The sequence below is a fragment of the Corvus cornix genome, chromosome 9 (assembly GCF_000738735.6).
Source record: "Corvus cornix cornix isolate S_Up_H32 chromosome 9, ASM73873v5, whole genome shotgun sequence".
Classification (NCBI taxonomy): domain Eukaryota; kingdom Metazoa; phylum Chordata; class Aves; order Passeriformes; family Corvidae; genus Corvus; species Corvus cornix.
The window spans coordinates 20162662-20181746 of NC_046339.1; the positions used below are offsets into that span (position 1 = coordinate 20162662).

At 38.9% G+C, this 19085-nt stretch overlaps 1 protein-coding gene across 10 annotated transcripts in view; it reads left to right on the forward strand.

The window, feature by feature from the left end:
• PIK3CB (phosphatidylinositol-4,5-bisphosphate 3-kinase catalytic subunit beta) overlaps positions 1–19085 on the forward strand; it is a 99605-nt gene that overhangs the window by 74434 nt on the left and 6086 nt on the right. For 9 of the 10 annotated variants that reach the window (XM_039556690.1, XM_039556693.1, XM_039556691.1 and 6 more), the window contains 9 exons: positions 680–810; positions 3696–3749; positions 4468–4656; positions 9349–9470; positions 10374–10517; positions 11470–11569; positions 13816–13994; positions 14638–14747; positions 15059–15137. In XM_039556690.1, the coding sequence (XP_039412624.1) occupies positions 680–810; positions 3696–3749; positions 4468–4656; positions 9349–9470; positions 10374–10517; positions 11470–11569; positions 13816–13994; positions 14638–14747; positions 15059–15137 (1108 nt within the window). Of the gene's footprint in view, positions 1–619; positions 811–3695; positions 3750–4467; positions 4657–9348; positions 9471–10373; positions 10518–11469; positions 11570–13815; positions 13995–14637; positions 14748–15058; positions 15138–19085 lie in introns of all 10 variants that reach the window. The other variant, XM_019289514.2, reaches the window with a different exon arrangement.

Consider the following 19085-nt stretch of genomic DNA (forward strand, 5'->3'; position numbering starts at 1 on the left):
AAATAGATAACATTTTAATCTCTTTCCTGAAAGTATTCTTTGTCAGGAAAGAGGAAGAGCAAGAGTCTGCTTGGAAGTAGTGTTCTAAAAATTTCATCTGTTGTGGAAGAAAAACCACATAAAATAAATTGCATGTTTATATCTAGTGTTACTTGCTTTTAAGGTGCAGTTTAGGTTTCATTTGGTCCCTCTGCTATGCACCCCAAATTAAATTGATCAGTTATAATGTAAGTGATAACATTTGCATCAGCAAGAATTGTGAATTAGATTTTTGTCTTCTTCCCTGATACTGAGATCAATTAGTGAGAGTGTCTGGAGCCTCCATGTCACTCCTCATCCCATCCTGAGGAACCCTGTACCAGCCTGAGGGTGTGTCCTGCTTTGCAGAAGCTGCAGATCTTACTGGGATTTGTTTCAGTGTAGGGATAGCTCAGCTTCCCTTGACTGTTATGTTTACTTAAGAAAATCAGTTTCTCATTGGGTGATAATCCAACATTTGGGAGTGTAGGAGGCGGTTTATGCTGGAAATACAGAGCATTGTGCTAAAAGTGCTGTGCAGCAAAATGTGCTCTGTTCATTTTACAAGTAAGTGATTTCTTACTGCATCTTTGCCTTTCAGATTTCTAAAATTTTAGTGCCTGCCTGGCCTGTAATAGTAACTGTTCTGTCTGTGTCTCAGATGAACTTGAAGAAATGTTGAATCCCATGGGAACAGTCCAGACTAACCCTTACACTGAAAATGCAACAGCTTTGCACATTAGATTTCAGGAATATTCAAAACAGCCTATTAATTACCCTCCCTTTGATAAGGTAAGGTGTGACCTAAAGAGCAGTCATGAATGCTTATGTGGAAATAGCTGTTTCTTCTTTCCTTTCAACACTGCCTTTCCCAGTGAATTCCCCTTTTCCTGCTGTTAGTCACCACACTGCAGTTTGTTAAACTTGCACCGTGTGAGTGGCGGTGCTTGACTTCAGGGTCTATTTTGAAGATGTACACTTTTAAAAGTGGTCTGTACATGGTCTCTTGAAGGTCAAAAGCAAATCAGTTTCCCATATGAATGATCTTAGAAAAAGCTAAATTTATCTGCTATTCTGGAAACCTTCAAACTGTGCTTGCCTGTGATCTATAAAGATCTGTTCTTTCTTGGTACAAATGTGTGTTACCCACTCTTTGGGACACTGCCCTATGAGCTCAAGTCCTTTAGAGGATAAATGGACTCTTAATACTGTGTGCAAAGGGATTTCTGAAGGTCAGCTCTTGGACTGAATCCACTGAAGTTGCCCTGCAGTCTTCTACAGAAGAAGACAAGAATCTGTCTAGAAAGGAAGTGTATATTTGGAATACACATGGTTATGTCTGTAGTGTGAAGGATAGATGGAAAGTTGTTCAGAAACCAGCAGAAAAAGCTAAGACCAGGAAACAAGCAATAAAATAAGTCTTAAAACAGACTGCTAATGATGCATTGTAAAAGGAAGGCTTAAATCATATGCACATTAGTCTGCAATTTTTTGGGGGGGGGATGAACAAAAAGACTGAAATTACCAAGTTTTATCATCTTGATCAAAGGCAGATTTGGGGTTTAATGTTCATAAAAACGAAATTGAATAACAAAATAGGGGGCTTTTTGTTTGAGTTTGTGTTGATAGTGTTTCCCATTCCTTGTCAGCACAGTACTTTTTCTTTTATTAAAACAGCACTGGAAATGCAGCAAGAGCTAAACCAGTACTGCCCAATTGCTGCCTTATTTAAGGATGACCAGTTAACACTTTATAGTGAACATATTTTAGTCAGTTTTGGTATTGCTTTATTTGTAATGCTTTAAGTTTTTGCTCATTGCACTTATATGTATTTAATTTCTAAAGAAAAAATTTGCTGTACATATTACAGACAGGCTAAGTAAAAGTGTGTTTCTTTAGTAATCACATATTTGTTCTAGCTCTGGTGTTTCCTTTATTTGTCCCTGCAATACCAAGTTCTCAGTAAGTTAAAACCCTGGACTGAATGCAGCCAATAGAATGCAGCAAATAGATTTACTGAGTGAGACAGACGGTGTAGTGACATTAAGGTAGTGTCTAATGGTCTTCATCCCTTGTAACTTTTAATTTCATTCGACTCACTCTCCTAAAAATTCTCTTGCTGAAGGTTCTATTGAATGAGGAGTGACGCTGTAGCTGCTTGAATTACATCAGCTGAGGATCTGTCTCTCACAATGGTCCAGCTGAGACTTGCTTGCTCTATGGCTGCTCTTCATTTTCCCAGTGTTGGCTTGTTTCTGCCAAGAAAACAAAGAATGAGATGCCAGATTTTTGTTTTTAAGAAACATAATGTGCTAAAATAGATGAATCTTTTCGATCATATCATCAACCTGCTTGCACAGCAAGGAGCTATTTGGGGCTGACGGAGCAAAAGTGCCTAGACCATGGATAAGAAACAGTCTGAGACAGGAGCCATATGTTGGCCTGGTCCATGGCCAGTGCTGCAGGCACATCGTGGGGCTCAGGGTTCACCTGAACAAAGCTGGACTTGCAAAGACTTTGAAAGTTTATTTGCAGACAGAGTAACTCTGAAAAGCACGGGGAGGCAAGAATCAAACATAGAATTGGGACACTGTGGTTTTGTTTATGCATGTTTTCACACACAATAAGTAAATAAGCTTTGTGGCCAAGTAGTAGATGTAATACATGATATTAATGAGAGTTTCATACAGAGAAAAGAAATAAAACAAGTTAGGATACCTTTCTAAGGATTTTAGCTGCTGGGTATTTATGCTCTGATAATTGTAGTCTTTTGTTGTTTCTCATATTGTCTGAATAAAGAGAACACAAGTCTTGCTGGACCTGGGGGTGCTGTTGTATTCCTGGGTAATGGGAGAGGGAGAGCTCTCAGGAAAAGGAGGTGGTGTAGTTCCTTAGACGTTTTTCTTTATTGAGATTTTATTTTATGATTTGTTCCTCAAAGCAGCAGCATCTGACAGCTGTAGATAGACATACCTGACCAATTCAGCTGGGCCAATTGGCCCAGGCAGGCACCGTTGTAACACCTGGCTTGGTTGTAGTAATGTGCAGAATGCACTTTGAAGAACTGCATTTACTTCTAGACTTAATTCTCCATTATGGGTTATTGCATGGACTTCCAAAACCAAGTAAAATGTTCAAAAGGGGAAAAAAAGGAAGGAAGATCTAAGATCTAGAGAAGTACCTGGACACACTGATTGAGATCATATGGGCAATCTGAGAACATGGTGAAAGGACTGGGCTTGTGGATTCTTACTGGAATTGAGGGCTAGAAGTATGGATCTGTGAGCATGGAAACAGTGCCCTTGAAAACTGCGCAAGTAGAGGTGAGAAAGCAAAGGATAACTTAGAGTTGAGGAATTGGTTTGCTGTGGCAAAAAATAAGGAGGAAATGCAGAAACAGAAAGCAAGCTGTCATCAGAAAGACTGTTTAATTTAGCCCAGAAGTGAGGAAAAAGGAAATAATTGAGATCATCATGAGCACTGCTACTCCTGATCTCCCTAGTCCTGTAGATGAGAAAAGGGACACAGCACAGAAGTCCGTGTTATACCACTGAATACACAAAACCATCTAAAAGAGAGAAAAATTTCCTTATCTGCCTCATTTCTGTAATGCTTATTCTTTCAATGCAGTCAGATTTGGGTTTAAATCTAATGTATTTAAAACCAACTTCTTGCAGATACTTGAAAAAGCAGCTGAGATTGCAAGAAACAGTGACAATGCTGCAATGGCGGTGAGCATCATCTACAGACTATTTAAAAATTATTTTTCTGTCGTTTTTTGGTTCTTATCTTCTGCATCAATCTAGAAATAAATAAGTCAACTGCTTAAATAGCAATTCTACTGGCTCTGTTTTCTTATATAATTCACTTTGATGAGCTGCTTTAAAATTCAGATATATATCTGCTTTTTCCAATATATTTTGGACTTGTCTATTTTTTTTTCAAAAAGCTTTACATACTCTGGATTTGAAACACAGCTAAGATTTACGTTAGATCTGGAAAACAATTTAGGACTAGAAGACCAAAATAAGTGTCTGTCTACTTGGCAAATGTGTTTTCTTTTGATGGTTGCAAAAGTATTTTTTTGTTTCTAATTAAAAGAAATAATTATACATGTATTTAGATTTGCTCATTTGAAAAACACAAGAAAATATATGCATCCTAAATGAAAGTGCTCCATCTTGGAGTTGGAAAACAGAAATATTGCCATCTAGTGTTCTTAACTCTAAAGTTTAGTTATTTTTTCAGAAAGTTCTGCACACTGAATTTGGAATCTGTTACTTACAGTGCCTACAGTAAGGAATCTGAAAGAAAAGCACAGTAGTAATTTCCCTGTGTTTCATGAGTTTTTTTCTTATGTTCTTTCTGCTATATGGTGGCTGGTATTGGAGCTACCATACGAGAATCCTACTGAATTTATTACAACATTATACATTTCTCATTTCCTAGGGTCGAGGTGGTAAGAAGTTTTATGTTGTGCTAAAAGATATAATGGAAAGAGATCCTTTATCCCAGCTTTGTGAAAATGAAATGGATCTCATTTGGACTTTGCGCTATGACTGTCGAGAAAATTTCCCACAATCATTGCCAAAACTGCTGCTCTCTTTAAAGTGGAACAAACTTGAAGACGTTGCTCAGGTAAGGGAAAAGACAATGATGGTGGGGAAAAATGCTTGATTTAAATCATCAGTAAATAGGATTTCTTTCCCAAGTGTAACCAGTTTGAAGTGGTGCTGTTGTGTAAACTGGAGTTTAGTGTCTGACTTCTGTGGCCTGGACACATAAAGAAGAGCTTACTCTCTCAAAAAAAACCCCAAAAACCAGGACCAAAATGCAATTCAGAGGTCCTCTGAATGATGAGAAAAGCACAGTGGATATTTATACAGACAATTTAAAAATCTCGTGCTCAAATTTGATCTTAAAAGCAAGAATTTCACAGACTCTTCCAGTGTAGCCCTGTGCTTGAGCACAGTCAGCCTGAGCTGGGCTGTGTCCAGCTGAGATGGGAGTATCTCCACAGTCTCTGGGCAACAAAGTTCAGTGTTCGACCACCCTCACAGCAAGGCTATTCTAAAAAAAAAGTTTGTAAATCAAGATCTGAAATAAAACTTCTTGTGAAAATTAAGCTGCTCAAACACTATAAAAGCCACGTCTCAGACTGAGTAATTAAACCTCATTGAGGCAGACAGATGGTTTTTCAAAGAGATGTGATACCCACCAGTGCTAGGAAACACATCATTCTCATCCTGTGGCTGTTTAACCAAATAGAGTCTCTTTAAAGTAACTTTTAAGGAAGTGAGGCTGGTGCTGTGATATAAGGTGCATTTTCAGTAAAATTGTTTTATTTGTTTGCTGTACAGCAAATGACGTGCAAGGTTATTTCACTACACTGTAAAGAAGTTGGTGTAATGAAATAACCTTTTGCTGCTGTACTTACCCAAACAGAATCCAACTTTTGGGACACTTTTTAGGAATAGGTTGAACTTTAATTCAGGAAAAATTATATGAGCTCATAGTAAGACCATCCCTGCTTGATAGACTGATTTAAAAGTAATAAAATAACAGGTTTCTGGATTGGTATTGAAATGTTTCAGTCAGATTGTGTACAGAGAAGTCTGGGCCAAACTAAAAAGTCTGGCCAAAGTTAACAAGCACAGCACTCACTGCAAGGGATGAACCCAGGTGTTGTTTTGGTCTTCCTGACAGAATTCAGGTTTAAATGATGCTCAGCTTCTTGCAGACCCCTACACTGAGATAATATTTATGTCTTGCCCTGAGTCTCATTTTTAAAAATTTTAAACTAACTTTTTTCATTTCTTATAAACTTAGAGCTAAAAAGCATTTGCTGTGAAAGGTTATGATTGATGATATAAAATTCTATTGTGCCTTAGTATTCTGATCTTCACCTGTTACAAGCTACATGTTCTTGGAAGAAAAGGAAGCCACTCCATGAAAATTCACCTTCTGTCTATCCATCGTGTGATTTTTGTGATTATCCAGTCAGTCAGAATCTTAGTTTGCTCCAGCAGAGTTCATTTTCTGCAACATCCTTCCTACCAGCTAGATGTATATGTTCTGCGAACCTCTAAAAATGAATGGAATTTCATCCTAGCTCCTTGTCCATGCCATGAATGCTACACTAATAAAATGGAACATTCCTTGCTCACTTGTATTCTTTCATGTGCGAGATCCTGTTCCTTAGTAATTCCATTACGTGCTTCTGAATTTATTGTTCATTATTAAAAGTCTTCTGGAAATCAGAACTGTAGAAATATAAGCAGGTACCTCTTTGCTCTGTAAAATATGTGAAGGAAAAAGCATTCTGAGTGCTGGGGCTTTGAAATAGGGCCCTTGGTGGCAGTTTTGAAAAGTTATTTGGAGTATGGATATTAGCTGACAGTTCAAAGTCCTTTAAATTTGGGAACATTAAATATTATATATGCATAAATCTTTTTATTTAAACAGATGGCTGAAGATATGTTGTTGTCTTGTTACTGTGTATTTTCTGGAAGGAATATAGTATTTATGTTTGCTTATCTATAGACAGTAGTGCAGTTTATAATATTGGTTTTGGCAGCAAGGAGAGTCTCTGAAAAATGAGATCTTCCCTTAAACATACTGAATATTTCTGTAGTATGTAGACATGTAAGTACTCCTAATGATTTACCTTTTCAGGTAAGGCAAGACAGCCTCATGAATTTTAGGAATTCCAAAATTAACAGAACTCATAATTTACTTCCCATTAAAATTAAGTATTTGTTGTACTAGCTGTAGTTGTCTGCTACAATGTGCACACTGTTGTACCAGAAGTTGTTTTAATGCCCATTTTTAGATGTATTTCAGTAAAAGTCTTGACACTTCTAGCAAAAAGTTTAAAAAACCCCAAACACAATACAACAAAACAACAAAACCCAAAGAAGCAATCAAACACCAGCTGTTTATAAGAAAAAGCAATCAAATACCAGCTGTTTGTAAGCAAATGGACCTAATAACTATACTCCTGTTTTTATTAATGCAGCTTAAAAATAGTAAGGCTCTTTTAGAAATAGACTCTCGTATTTGATTGTAGGCTGTCTTTAATCTGTTAGTTCAGTGGTCCATGAAGTTATGTCCAGTGGATTCAAGCAGCTTTCTTGAATTATTTACCATGCAGATCTCATCCAAGCTCTTGTTGGATATGCAGGATTCTAGTAAAATGGTTGAACAGAAGGAATTGTCCTTACTGCTGCCATAACCTCCCTGCTCAGCACAGTAGCAGGGTGGCAGAACTTGTTAGGAGAATTCACAGGCAGTGTTTATTCTCAGAGCAAAATTGTAAAAAAAAATTAAAAGAAATTTTTAAAAAATCCACTTGCTTTCAGTGAAGTGACACCATAATTAATGAGAAGTAGAGAAAGGACAACTGAAATACTTGAAATAACTGGAATAAAAATACTGGCCTGTGCTTAATTGTATTGTCTCATATAGTAAACCTGTCTTGTTAGGGAAGAAATTGTGGTTATTTCTTAGAAGAAAATATTGATACACCAAGGCCGAATTTGAGTTTTCTCTGAAACATGCATTGTTCATTCTCATTGTAACCACCTCTGCAATAATTTCAGCAAAGGGAGGAGCTCTATATTTTCAAATCATCTTCCCAGTAAATGTACATGCTGTGGACCATGACTTTCATTGCCTGATATATGAGGCATGTGGGGCCACTTGAGCTCATCTTTTCAGACTATTTTGGGTTCTCCATTCATTTCAATCATTCAGTACTAACAAAATGTTTTTATATTTTTGCTGATTTCTGCACCTGATTTAAAGTAGATTTTGTAGAAATTCTGATAGTCTTTTTTGGGAGTCTGTGACTGTGTCTGACAAGCAGAGCTGCTGTTTGCATTTTCAGTGTCTGCCTTGTGTATTAAGTGTGTGATCAGGTTAGTATTTCTTGCAGAGTTTCAGTGCCAGTGTTCCTGCTGTGAAAATGTTGGTGGCTGCAGTCCTTGACATCAGGACTGGCATCATTGACCCTTGCTGGGTTAACAGATTTTGGAGTGTATTTTTGAGTGTATTTTTCTGTGGGAATGTGACATCTATGTTTAGAACACCTGTAGTTTTACTTTATATCATTATGAATTGTTCATACCTCTCTTTGTCCATGGAATCAGTTTAGTTGATCCTTTCCTCCACTTCTGGAGTTGCAGCACAGCCACTGGCTTTGTACTGTGATTTATCTCTGCCCATTTCTTGTCTTCTGGATTTCACAAAATTGATGAATCAATTCAGAATCTGGCCCCAAGGTGTATAAATAGTGTTATGAACATGCCTGTTAAATGTGGGCTGAGAATGTGAACTCATGTTTGTCATACTTGAACTGGAAGCATGAGTTGATGTGTGACATAAAGTAGACATACAGGTTTTTCACTGTTGTAAAGTCATTATGAAATCAGGGGAATAAAGATCTTAATTATTCAGATTTTGTAAGTTGCTATTTAAATATGAAATAATCTGTGTTATCTAATTTGTAGGAAAGGGTATTATTATCATGAGTTATGACTTGTTCCTTCAGAAAGAAAAATCTTGTGCTGTTGATACACTGCATTTATATTAATAAAATGCATATTAAAAGTGTTTATTTGAAGTCATAGTGCACTGTTTCAGTGATACAACTCTATACATATTATTAAAAACACTCACAGCAGGTAGCTGTGAGCTTCATAACAATGCCATAAAACCAGTTTATTTTGTGAGACCTCTAAATGTTGCTCTTTTTGGTTGTCCAAAATGATGCATCACTGTATTCCGTAATTTTTTCCAGCACATTACTGTCATCAATATAGGGATTCTTTATTTGTTTTAGTATCTAACCTGAATTTTTTTTTCCACAATTTAAGCTCATTACTATTCACAGTGAATGTGCAAAAAGGCTCCATCAGTTGAGGTGGACAAATAATTTTAGTAAAGAAAGATCTCTCTCAACAAAAACATTTTTTTTTATCCTTAGTAGAAAACTTCAACTGATACCAAAATGGCTATATATTTATGAGAGCACTTACAAGACATCTTATTTTTATTGAATGTCTGGTTTTAAACCATACATATCTGGTACTTAATTTTTGTTTACTGTGCATTGTGTGTGAAGAAACAGGTTTTTCAGACTAAAAATAATCTGCATCATTTTAAAGAGTGAGAAACTTAATCAGAAGTGGGCCCAGTTACCCCAAATTATTTCTCTCCTTTCTACCCACCCCCTCATGGTAGCTGGTCACCATCTTCTGTTGATTTGAGTGCCTTTATGGGCAGTGAGACCCACCTGTGTCCTTACCTGTCACCTTCTTTTTGTAACAGCTTCAGGCTCTCCTGCAGATCTGGCCCAAGCTGCTGCCCAGAGAGGCTTTGGAGCTGCTGGATTTCAATTACCCTGACCAGTATGTCAGAGAATATGCAGTGGGTTGTTTGAGACAGATGAGGTAGGTAAGGGTTTCTGGGGCACAAAACTGCATTCTCTTTGTTCACAGGATAAAACAACCCCGAGGAAAGATCTAAACACACTGTCTGCCATGAATAGGTGGCCAAATCAAGCAGTCAAATTTCTAGATAGGCTTATTGGCAGCTAAATAAAACCACCTTATTCTGACACCTTGTAGAAAATGATGATTATTTTCCATGTTGCAAGGAGAACACCAGTGCACCTTTGTCCCAGAAAGGATTGGGTGTTCATCCCTTTCTTGGGCAAAGGAGAATGAGAAACTGTGAGAGAAACATTTTAATAACGAAGGGAGAAGTATTCCTATAGTCAAATACTGTAAAACCTGACACCCAGCCACTTCCACTCTGTGGCAGGGATTGGCTGTATCATTTAATAGGAATGTAAGCTGCCGCATGTAATAAATAATGGGAGAATTACTGATTTGGTTTTGATTTACAGAAGCCTTCGTTCTCTGCAGTTCTTCCCTTACTGCATTTCATTTGCTCTCCACAGTAACCTAGGGCAAGACTTGTGTAACATTATCATTACTGCATATTTCCTGTCCTTGAGTTCTGAATTCTCTTTGGTGAATAGTTTAGTGATTAATTTTTAATGGTCAAGGATGGACTTCTGGGGTAAAAAAAATAAATTAGTTTGACTTCTTTCAAATCCAAGCAAGGAATTTGGCTGCTGGGCTATCCTAAGAATACATCTGGAATTATTTCCATCTGGCAGTTGCACTAAGTCATGTGTTGTCCTTCTCTGTATGATGGAAAAATTGGGAGACACTCTTGCTATTGAACCAAATCCTGTCATTGTTGGGTTTGTCATATGCACCTGAATTTCTGGAGTATCACTAATCTGGCTGCTCTCTTACTAACTGCTTTTATGTACCTCATTCTAGTGATGAAGAGCTCTCTCAGTATCTTCTCCAGCTTGTGCAAGTCCTGAAGTATGAGCCTTTTCTGGATTGTGCACTTTCCAGATTTCTTCTGGAAAGAGCACTTGGCAATAGGAGAATAGGACAGATGTTGTTCTGGCACCTGAGGTAGGAGTTTTTCCCTTTTGTCTTTCTGAAACTATTGAGCCTGATTGGACTTTCAAATATGATTTCTTGAGGATTTTTCTAGATGAGCCATTATCATAGTGCCCCACAACTCCTCTGTTTCTTTATCTTTGGCATCTATAAATCAAACCTCTCATTAAAAATGAATTAGAGTGGTCTGTAATGTACCCTTTGATGAAAGTATTCCGAACTGCATTCAGCTCTGACTACCTGATGAGTTAGGTTTGTAAATACCCCTAGTGTTTGTTTTGGTTGTGGGTGCAGTAAAATCACAATATTTATACCTCACAGTTGGGAAAAAATTATTATTGTTGCAAGTCTAACAGAAAATAAAAGCTGTTCTGTGTGTTCTTGCTGCTTTTGATGAGCAGTTTCATAAATGGCAGAAGCCTTGCAGAATGGACTGAAATAGGTTGATTCTGTCTTTAGAGCACAATTAATTTTAGTATTTCTAGCTAAAAAGAGCAAGTGTTACATGAAAATGTTTTGGAGGGTAATTAGCTCTGATGTAAAGTTCAGTGGTTTGTTTCAAAGTGTTCTCCTTCAAGCAAATTGAGTTTTTCCCTTACAAAGATTGGAGAGCATGTGGTTTAACATCAGCCCTTCAGTGACTTCTCAGTGCTGCTCTGAATAAAAGGGGATTCTGAAACAGGTATTCAGTCACTACCTCTTGGCATGAACACTGCTGCCTCCAGAGCAGTCCTGGGCCTTGAAACAAGGGTCCTGCATCAAAACTGGCCTGTTCTCGTCATCTTCAGCACAGAAGGGTTCTAGCATTTCTCAGGAGATCTGGCTTTTTGTTTCAACTGTGTGACCATGAAGTGTTTTAATGTTTGTTTTGAGTTCCTTTGTGTTTGTTTTGGTTTTTTTTAATGACTGGAACAACGCAGTTCTGTAAATGCTGTGGTCTGATGAGAAGCTTTTCCCCTTGCAGGTCAGAGGTTCACATCCCCGCTGTGTCCGTGCAGTTCGGTTTGATATTGGAAGCTTATTGCAGGGGAAGTGTGGCTCATATGAAGGTGCTGGCTAAACAGGTAGGGACTTCCCTTTCCTGTCATCCTGACCTATCCAAGCCTGTAACTCCCATTCTTATTCCATTGCTCCTGCGGGGTGCATTGGCTACCTTGACAAAGTTGGGCAGTGAGGAGGAGGAGGCATGAGTGACACAGGGAATTAAAAGGGCTGAATGATGGAGCAGCCTCTATGGCCCAGAAGGCAGCCAGTGCTGTGGGGCCTCAGAGAGCTGGTTTTACAGTGTTCTGAAACATGAGACACCTTCTGGTGTGTGTGTGTGTATTCTGGATACAACAGAGACTCTCTGGATTAACTGAAGAACGGCTTCTGTGCATTTGAAGTTTTTTCCCCAGTAAGGGTAGCTTGTTCTAAATTTTACCTAGATTACTCCAGGACTACTTCCTGTGGCTTTGGCTTTTGCTAAAAGGTGTTGCAAATCACCCAAATACTCATTTTAGTGTTAATATAGGTCTGTCATTTACACACACATGCAAAAAAAGAGAGAACAAAGGAGAGATATGTTTGCTTTTAAATGCCCTAGTAAGCATGAGAGGTTTGCTTTTAAAAGCACTAATAATTGTATCAGCAGATCATTAAGAGACACTCACAAATCATGAAGTCTCTAATGCAGTTTTAGTGAGTTAATTTAGATTGTGATCATAAAAATATTTGAAAAATGGTCTCTCTTTGGAGTTAAAGTATTTACTGTATCAGGCCACAGAGATTCACTCAGTGGATGACTAACTGATGATGGTGTATGTCTGCGTTGAAACTGTGCTTTGGGAGCACGTGGAACAGGGATGTTCTGTTGTGCTCTTTATTGCTGCAGCTCACAGGACATGGAAAAGACCATCTCTTCCATGTATGCTTGTTAGCATTGTCAAAATCATGAAAAGAGTAGGTGGTGAAATGCTTTAAGCAATAGATGTAAGGTCAGTAAAGTTTTTGTGCACTTTACAGGAAGCAAATGTCAGTACAATCAAAGAAGGGGCAAAAAAATTCCCAACTGTGCAAACACGGAAGAAATTCAAAGTAGAAATACTTCAAAAAGTTCCTGTTTGTACAACACAGGTTCCATTTTGTTCCCTTGTCACTGATGTTTGTACAGCTCCTAGAATAGTGGAAAAGCAGAGCGTTTTTGGTTTTGACAGATGGCTGACCTGGCAGCTCTCCACTGCCCAGTTTTATAATCAAACTCCATACGATTTCCACAGCATCCTGCCTGACAGGGTTCAGTCTGTGGGAGGGGTGAGTTTTGACTCAGCACCTAGTAAGTTAGGCTGAAACTTCCTTGTATAGAAAACAGCTTTCATAATTGTTACATTGCTGCTGTTTGCTAGAGAATCTGTGTATTGCTCAGCACGTTACTGAGGCTGGTGCAAACACAGCTGATTGTTGTAAGACCTATTTGGTCAAAAAGTTGCTTAGGTGTAGAAATTGTATTTGTTGTATGTGCTGTCTAGGTTTGGTACCAAAGGGCTTTGCTCTGTCAGTGTTAAACATTTACATCATCAGTTACATCACCAAAATCCTTACAGACTTTGTAACAGTAAAAAACTTTACAAAACAGGAGGGGGAAAAGGTGTTAAACCCACCTGTACTATTGCAAATAATTGCCTTGACTTTTTACACATTTCTAAGGTAAAGATTTTTGCTTAGTTGAGATGCTATGATTTCGAACACCTTAGTCAATTACAGCTTCTGTCTTCTGCCTGACTTCAGCAGGATTTTAATGACAAACATGTAAGACTTTGCTCTGTGAAAATTGTCTGCAAGTCGTCACATGGCCGTGCCTTGTTGGATGCAACTTAATGTGAACAATGAAGTATCTGCATCCACAGCTCATCTTAAGTAATGTCTCAGTTTATTAGAGTATATAACTCTAAATAATCAGTATTTCTATTGCCTTCAACATGCCTAGGGGCACCTTTTTCATGTGCTTTGTTGAAATAGGGAACTAAAAGCTGTACTTTGAAGAAAGAATTTGTGTTAATGTGTCATACATTAAAATACCTCATTCATTTTTTTTTGGAAATTTTAAGTCATGCTTTTAAAAGTGACTTAAAGCTTAGGAGCTTTCATCTCATCAGTGTCTCTGTTAATTATGAAAATGATATTTCTGAAACATGAGTGACTTAATTTCCATCCATTATTTCCATTTTTAAAAAGCTGCAAAATTATTTAATACCTGGTTTTGTTGTGAAAAGGGATTTTGCATTATATTACCTCTGAGCAATAACTCTTAATGATAACATATCTCTTTTAGGTGGAAGCCCTCAATAAAATGAAGACTTTAAATAGTCTAATTAAGCTGAATGCCATGAAGCAAAGCAAAGCAAAAGGAAAAGATGCAATGCATACGTGTTTGAAACAAAATGCTTACAGAGAAGCCCTTTCTGACCTCCAGTCTCCTCTGAATCCTTCTGTTATACTTTCAGAACTGCAGTAAGTGAAGAATGAGCACAATTTCACTGTAGCTTTGCATGGAAACAGTAGAGCAGAAACACATCTGTGTCTGAACTTCCTCTTGCTGCATTGTTCAGCACGTGTGCTGCCGCAGGGAACTTTTCCTATAGTGACAGAGTCTGCTGGGCATCTTCCTGAGGCTAAGAGATCAGTTAAATTAAAAGATTTTTGTGATCCACCATGAAACTTAATACTCTCTTAGTCAATGCATTACCATGGCTAAATATATTTAAGTGTAAGCCTAAAAGTGAACTAGACTGCATTCCTAGCTTCTGTTTATAACAAAAAGCACAAAGGCCACTAAAACTTTTCACAGCACTTAAATATAAAGTATAAAAATTGATGGGAAAGGATATAAAGAAAACGAATTTCTCTGAAAATGAGGGTGCTTGATTTACATAGAGATACATTCACCAGTCAATATCAAGTACATTCCACATGTAACAAATGTGTTCATAGCTTGGTGAGTGCTCATGGCACAGCAGCAGCATGAAAGCAGAGAGAGCATTTAAGTACTTCCAAACTGGAAGTCTACATGTTCTCTTATGTTCCGAACCATGTTTAGATCTTTTCAGTTGAATTATTCCTATTTGACTACAACTTCTGTTGTGTTTTCCTCTAGTGTTGAGAAGTGTAGATATATGGATTCTAAAATGAAGCCTCTCTGGATAGTGTACAACAACAAGATGTTTGGAGGAGATCTCGTAGGGATCATTTTTAAAAATGGTGATGGTAAGCAATGCTAGAAAGTTGAAATTTTTCCTTTTCTTTCTTCATTTAATTTCTTCAGTCTTGCATTTAAGCTGTATCATTCTGTATTGCCATAATGTAAACATGGATTGCTCTGACATCAGTGAACAAATTAGGCATCTTCTGACTGTGTTTCACAGCACAGACATTGCCAGTCAGGATGGTGTAGTTATGATTAATACCACTTTAACCCTTAGGCTGGGTGAGTATTTTTAGATCCCTTTTTCTGAAGGCCTTGGAAACTTGAGGAAGTTTGTGAGGAATTGAAGCAGTGGTTTCACCTTTCATTGCAGATCTCCGACAGGACATGTTGACACTCCAGATTCTGCGCTTGATGGACGTTCTTTGGAAAGAGGCTGGCCTGGATCTCCGGTAAGGATCTCTCAGGGGCTACTTTTAGAAGTAAAGCTTTCCTGTTTTTAGGCACCTTCCCTACTGTCCCCTTTCTACACATCTATCCGGGTGCCTAGAGGTTTCAGCTGTCACAGCCAAGGTGAACAGGGTGTGGGAAGCGTTACCTTCTTTCCTTCCTGCTGTGAGCAGAGCTCTCATTGCTGTTCACACCAGCACTTCCAGCCACTGTGAACATCTTCAGCTCTGAGGTCACTTTCTCTTGTTGGTAAAACACTGTTGGGATGCTAGAATGCATTTTTCCAACCAGAAATATCTTTGTATCTTCCAAAGTCTCTTGCAAAGCAGCTTTCTTACCTTCCTATGCTCCATAAGGTAAACATGACTTCTTTGAAGGAATACTAGAGCTTTCCAAAGAGAAACAGTATCAGCGTTATTGCACAACCCTCTAGTACATGGGAACCTTTTCCACCCAAATTTATGAACCAGTTTTAGGTAATACAATTCTCAAATTCTAGTTGCACTTTAGGAAAGTAGTCCTAAAGGAGGTACTGGGTGTCTCATTATTATAAAGCATTTTTAGCCATAAATTAAATTTTGTATGCCTGTGCAAGAGCTGTAATCCTCATTGTTTAATTTTAAGTGTTGTTTACAAGTCTAGAAGTACTTATATTTAAATATTACTGAAATACTTCATTTAGATTCTTGGAGCTCTTTAAAAATTTTTTATGGTTCAAGCATAGTAGTGGGAACTACGTAAGATGTAACATCAACACAGGTAAGTAAATATATCAACTTGTTACTTTGAGTGCTTAAGGAAAGGTGGGAATATGAATTACCAATTGTTTCTGGAAATGTACATTTGCGATGAGGTGGTTGAGTGTGTGTGAAGTTGAACACTGACTTGAGGAAACCTTACGTAATTTATGCCATTATAAATTGTCTGTGAGGAGACTGATGCAGCATTTGGGGGCAAGGACAGCCTCTGGCAGCTGTGGAATCCCAGATGAGGCATTCTTTAGTAGCTGCCTTCCCAGAAGCTGTTTGTGGTTCCAGCCTGGGCCACACACCGTGCCTAGCAAACAGGAATAGTGATTAGAGTCATCAAATATGCTTTTCCTGACTAAGCCATTTTTTGTAAACGCAACGAAGGAAAACCAAAAATTAGCTCTGATGTCCAAGATTTTTCTTAAAACTCCGTGAAGGAAAAAAGTAGAAAGGGGAAGTTCCTAGTGAGAATTGAAGTTCTATATTTGGCCTCTTCCATTTATTTGCTTAACTGGGAGCATCTTCCTTCCATTCATCCTCTCATAGTTACCATGATAAAATAAAATCCTGGGATTGAGGCAGGGTTACAATTCCATGTCTGTCAAAGAGATTAATCAGGCACTTGCGAAGAGAAGGCTCTGAAATGACCTTTCTTGGGAACAGAATTGGACAAAACAGCACTCTGAACACCCAGAGCAGGAGGGCACAGCCATGAGGGTGAGGCTTTGTCATGTCCATGTTTATAGCCTGTATATCTCTCAAGAAAAGACAACTCCAGAATCTATGAGCTAGCAGTGGTGGGGATGAGTTCTCTGCCATGTTCATGAGTCAGGACTCACTGGTTACTTTTTGCTTGGGTGAGAGGCATGGTCTCTGCTGGAAAAGCAGTGTCAAAGAGCTGCTTTCCTGAAAAATAAGTGTCATATGCCCATACCAATGAGTGCAGTCTTTGCTTCTTGCCCTGTATCATCCTTAGTTTCCCTGAAGTTATTTCCATTTGTGGATCCACAATGGATTTTGCACTTTTCAACTTTTTTCCACTACAGAGAGCCTGGTAACTCCACCCGAGTAAAAGCAGGGCATCTCACTTGTGCCAGCAGTGTCAGGGTAGAAGTTCTTGCTGTTGCCTCTCCCCATCAGTCATGTTTTGCCACAAGCAGATTGTACAGCTTGCATGAGGCATGGATCAAATGGCAGCCAATGCACCGCTACGGAGGAGCTGGGGACAGGATCAGTTCCCTTCTAATTGCACTGCAATCCACACTCAGTTCTTTAGCAGTGATTGAAAATGAAATCTTAGCTCAGTCTGTGTCTAAAGCAAGCACGATATTCCCAGTGGGATTTCTCAGCTCTAGAGAGGAGCGCCAAATATATATTGATTTTGAGAGCTGAAGGAGGAGAAATGTTTGTTTGTTTGTTTAACTGTCAACTAATTTGTCATGTGGGTGACAAACAGGGCAGAGGGTGTGTGCAGGGGGATGGAACCATGTGCTCCTGTAGGTCCTTCATCCTGGGCTCTCCCTGTATGCGCACAGCTGAGGAAAGCCTGGGGTGTAGGTTGGATCTGCTTCCCAGAACAGAGCCAGCCATGAGCACCAAGGGCCAGCACCCAAACACTAACGTTTAGAGGAGTCTGCCGTGGGTCAGTTCACCTCAAACATCAGTCAAGTAGCAGAGAGAAATGACCAAAGCAAAAAGTTTATTATGTAGTTAATCCCCACACCTTAATTTCTAAGACAAATTTTTACCTGAACATTGAGCAGGAAATAGATGGCCTATTACAAATACGTGTCACAGCAGAGGAGCATAACATCTGTCTTCCCAAGGATGCTGCGGGGTCTGTGGTGCTGCACCTCTCAGGAAAAACCTTGCATCAGAAAGTGTTTGAGCTGCTTTACCTGTGTTACAGCATCAAAGTTGCGTTAGTGGAGAAAGGAGTAAAGTAACAGCAACAGAAAATCATGAGTTTGAGGAGTTTGATCTATGTCAAGTCACCTTTGCTGTGGCAAATTGTCATTAAAGTATTTAAGACTTGGTTACTTTTTTGACCAGATGCAGGACATTCTCCAAAACACTTTTTTCAGTGCCTGTCTATAGTAGGTTTTCATTTTCATCACCCTTACATGTGTGAGATCTGAGGTTATATGGCTGTGTATGAATGAATTCAGAGTTCACACACATACTGAAAAATGCATTTGTTACAACTCTTAAGAATGTCATCATTTTTAAACTATTGGACCTGAAGTTACAGAGAGTGTGTTGATAAATTACCAGTATTTCTTGTGTGTTTGGAAGGGCACTGCTTTGGAGAATTAAACACTAGAAATAAAGAACAGTTTAAAATGAGTGAAGAGAATTTTCTGTCCTGCCCAGGATTTCAGCATTGATCTGTCCATGGCTTTTGCTGGCTTTAAAAAGCAGGGAACATATCCTGCTGACAGATGTTGAAGTCAGAAGGACCAGGATGAGATGGAAAGGGCCCAGAGGATTTGTCCCTAACTTGACTCCTGTCAAACTGTCTCTCTGACAAGGATGTTTTTTCCTCCAGTTGTAAGCACACAGCCCTCAAGGGGCTGAAGGCTTTCATCATTGCTTGCTTTTGAAGGGGAAGTTGTTGGCTGTTTGCCCAGTTCAGCTGCGAGAGGCGTGGGTTGAAATGCCATGGAAGGAGGCCAGCGTGCACTTTAACCTGGCGAGATTTGGCTCCCATTTGCGGTGTCGTGATAAGGATGGGCAGAGCTTCCTCGTGCCGTGGGCGCTGGTGTGCGGCAATTCCAGCCACCCTCCTGCTCCTTGGGAGAGCCGCTGCTCCGGGGACCGGGGCTGGGACTAGGAAGGGATCAGAATAGAAACGGGAAGAGCGTTCCAAGCCTGCACTTCTGTTGTTGTTTTGAAGTTGAGCACTCTTGAAATACCCTGTTGAATCTGGGTTTCAGTTCACTTTGTTGCCAGTAGGGAAGAATCCCAGACTATATCGTTAACTTGCACCACTTCAGTTGTGTTATCCCTTAGGTGGAGAAACTGCTCCATTCCCTGATAGCTCTAAGGCCAAAAAGTTGTGTTTAATTTTGTATGGAATTTTATTTATTTTTATTCCATGGCTTGGGATAATGGGCTGTGTCAGTTAAGAGATGTGGTTATGCTTTGTAGCAATCAAACTTAATATCTGTTTTATATATTAATACTAATGACAGCTTCACC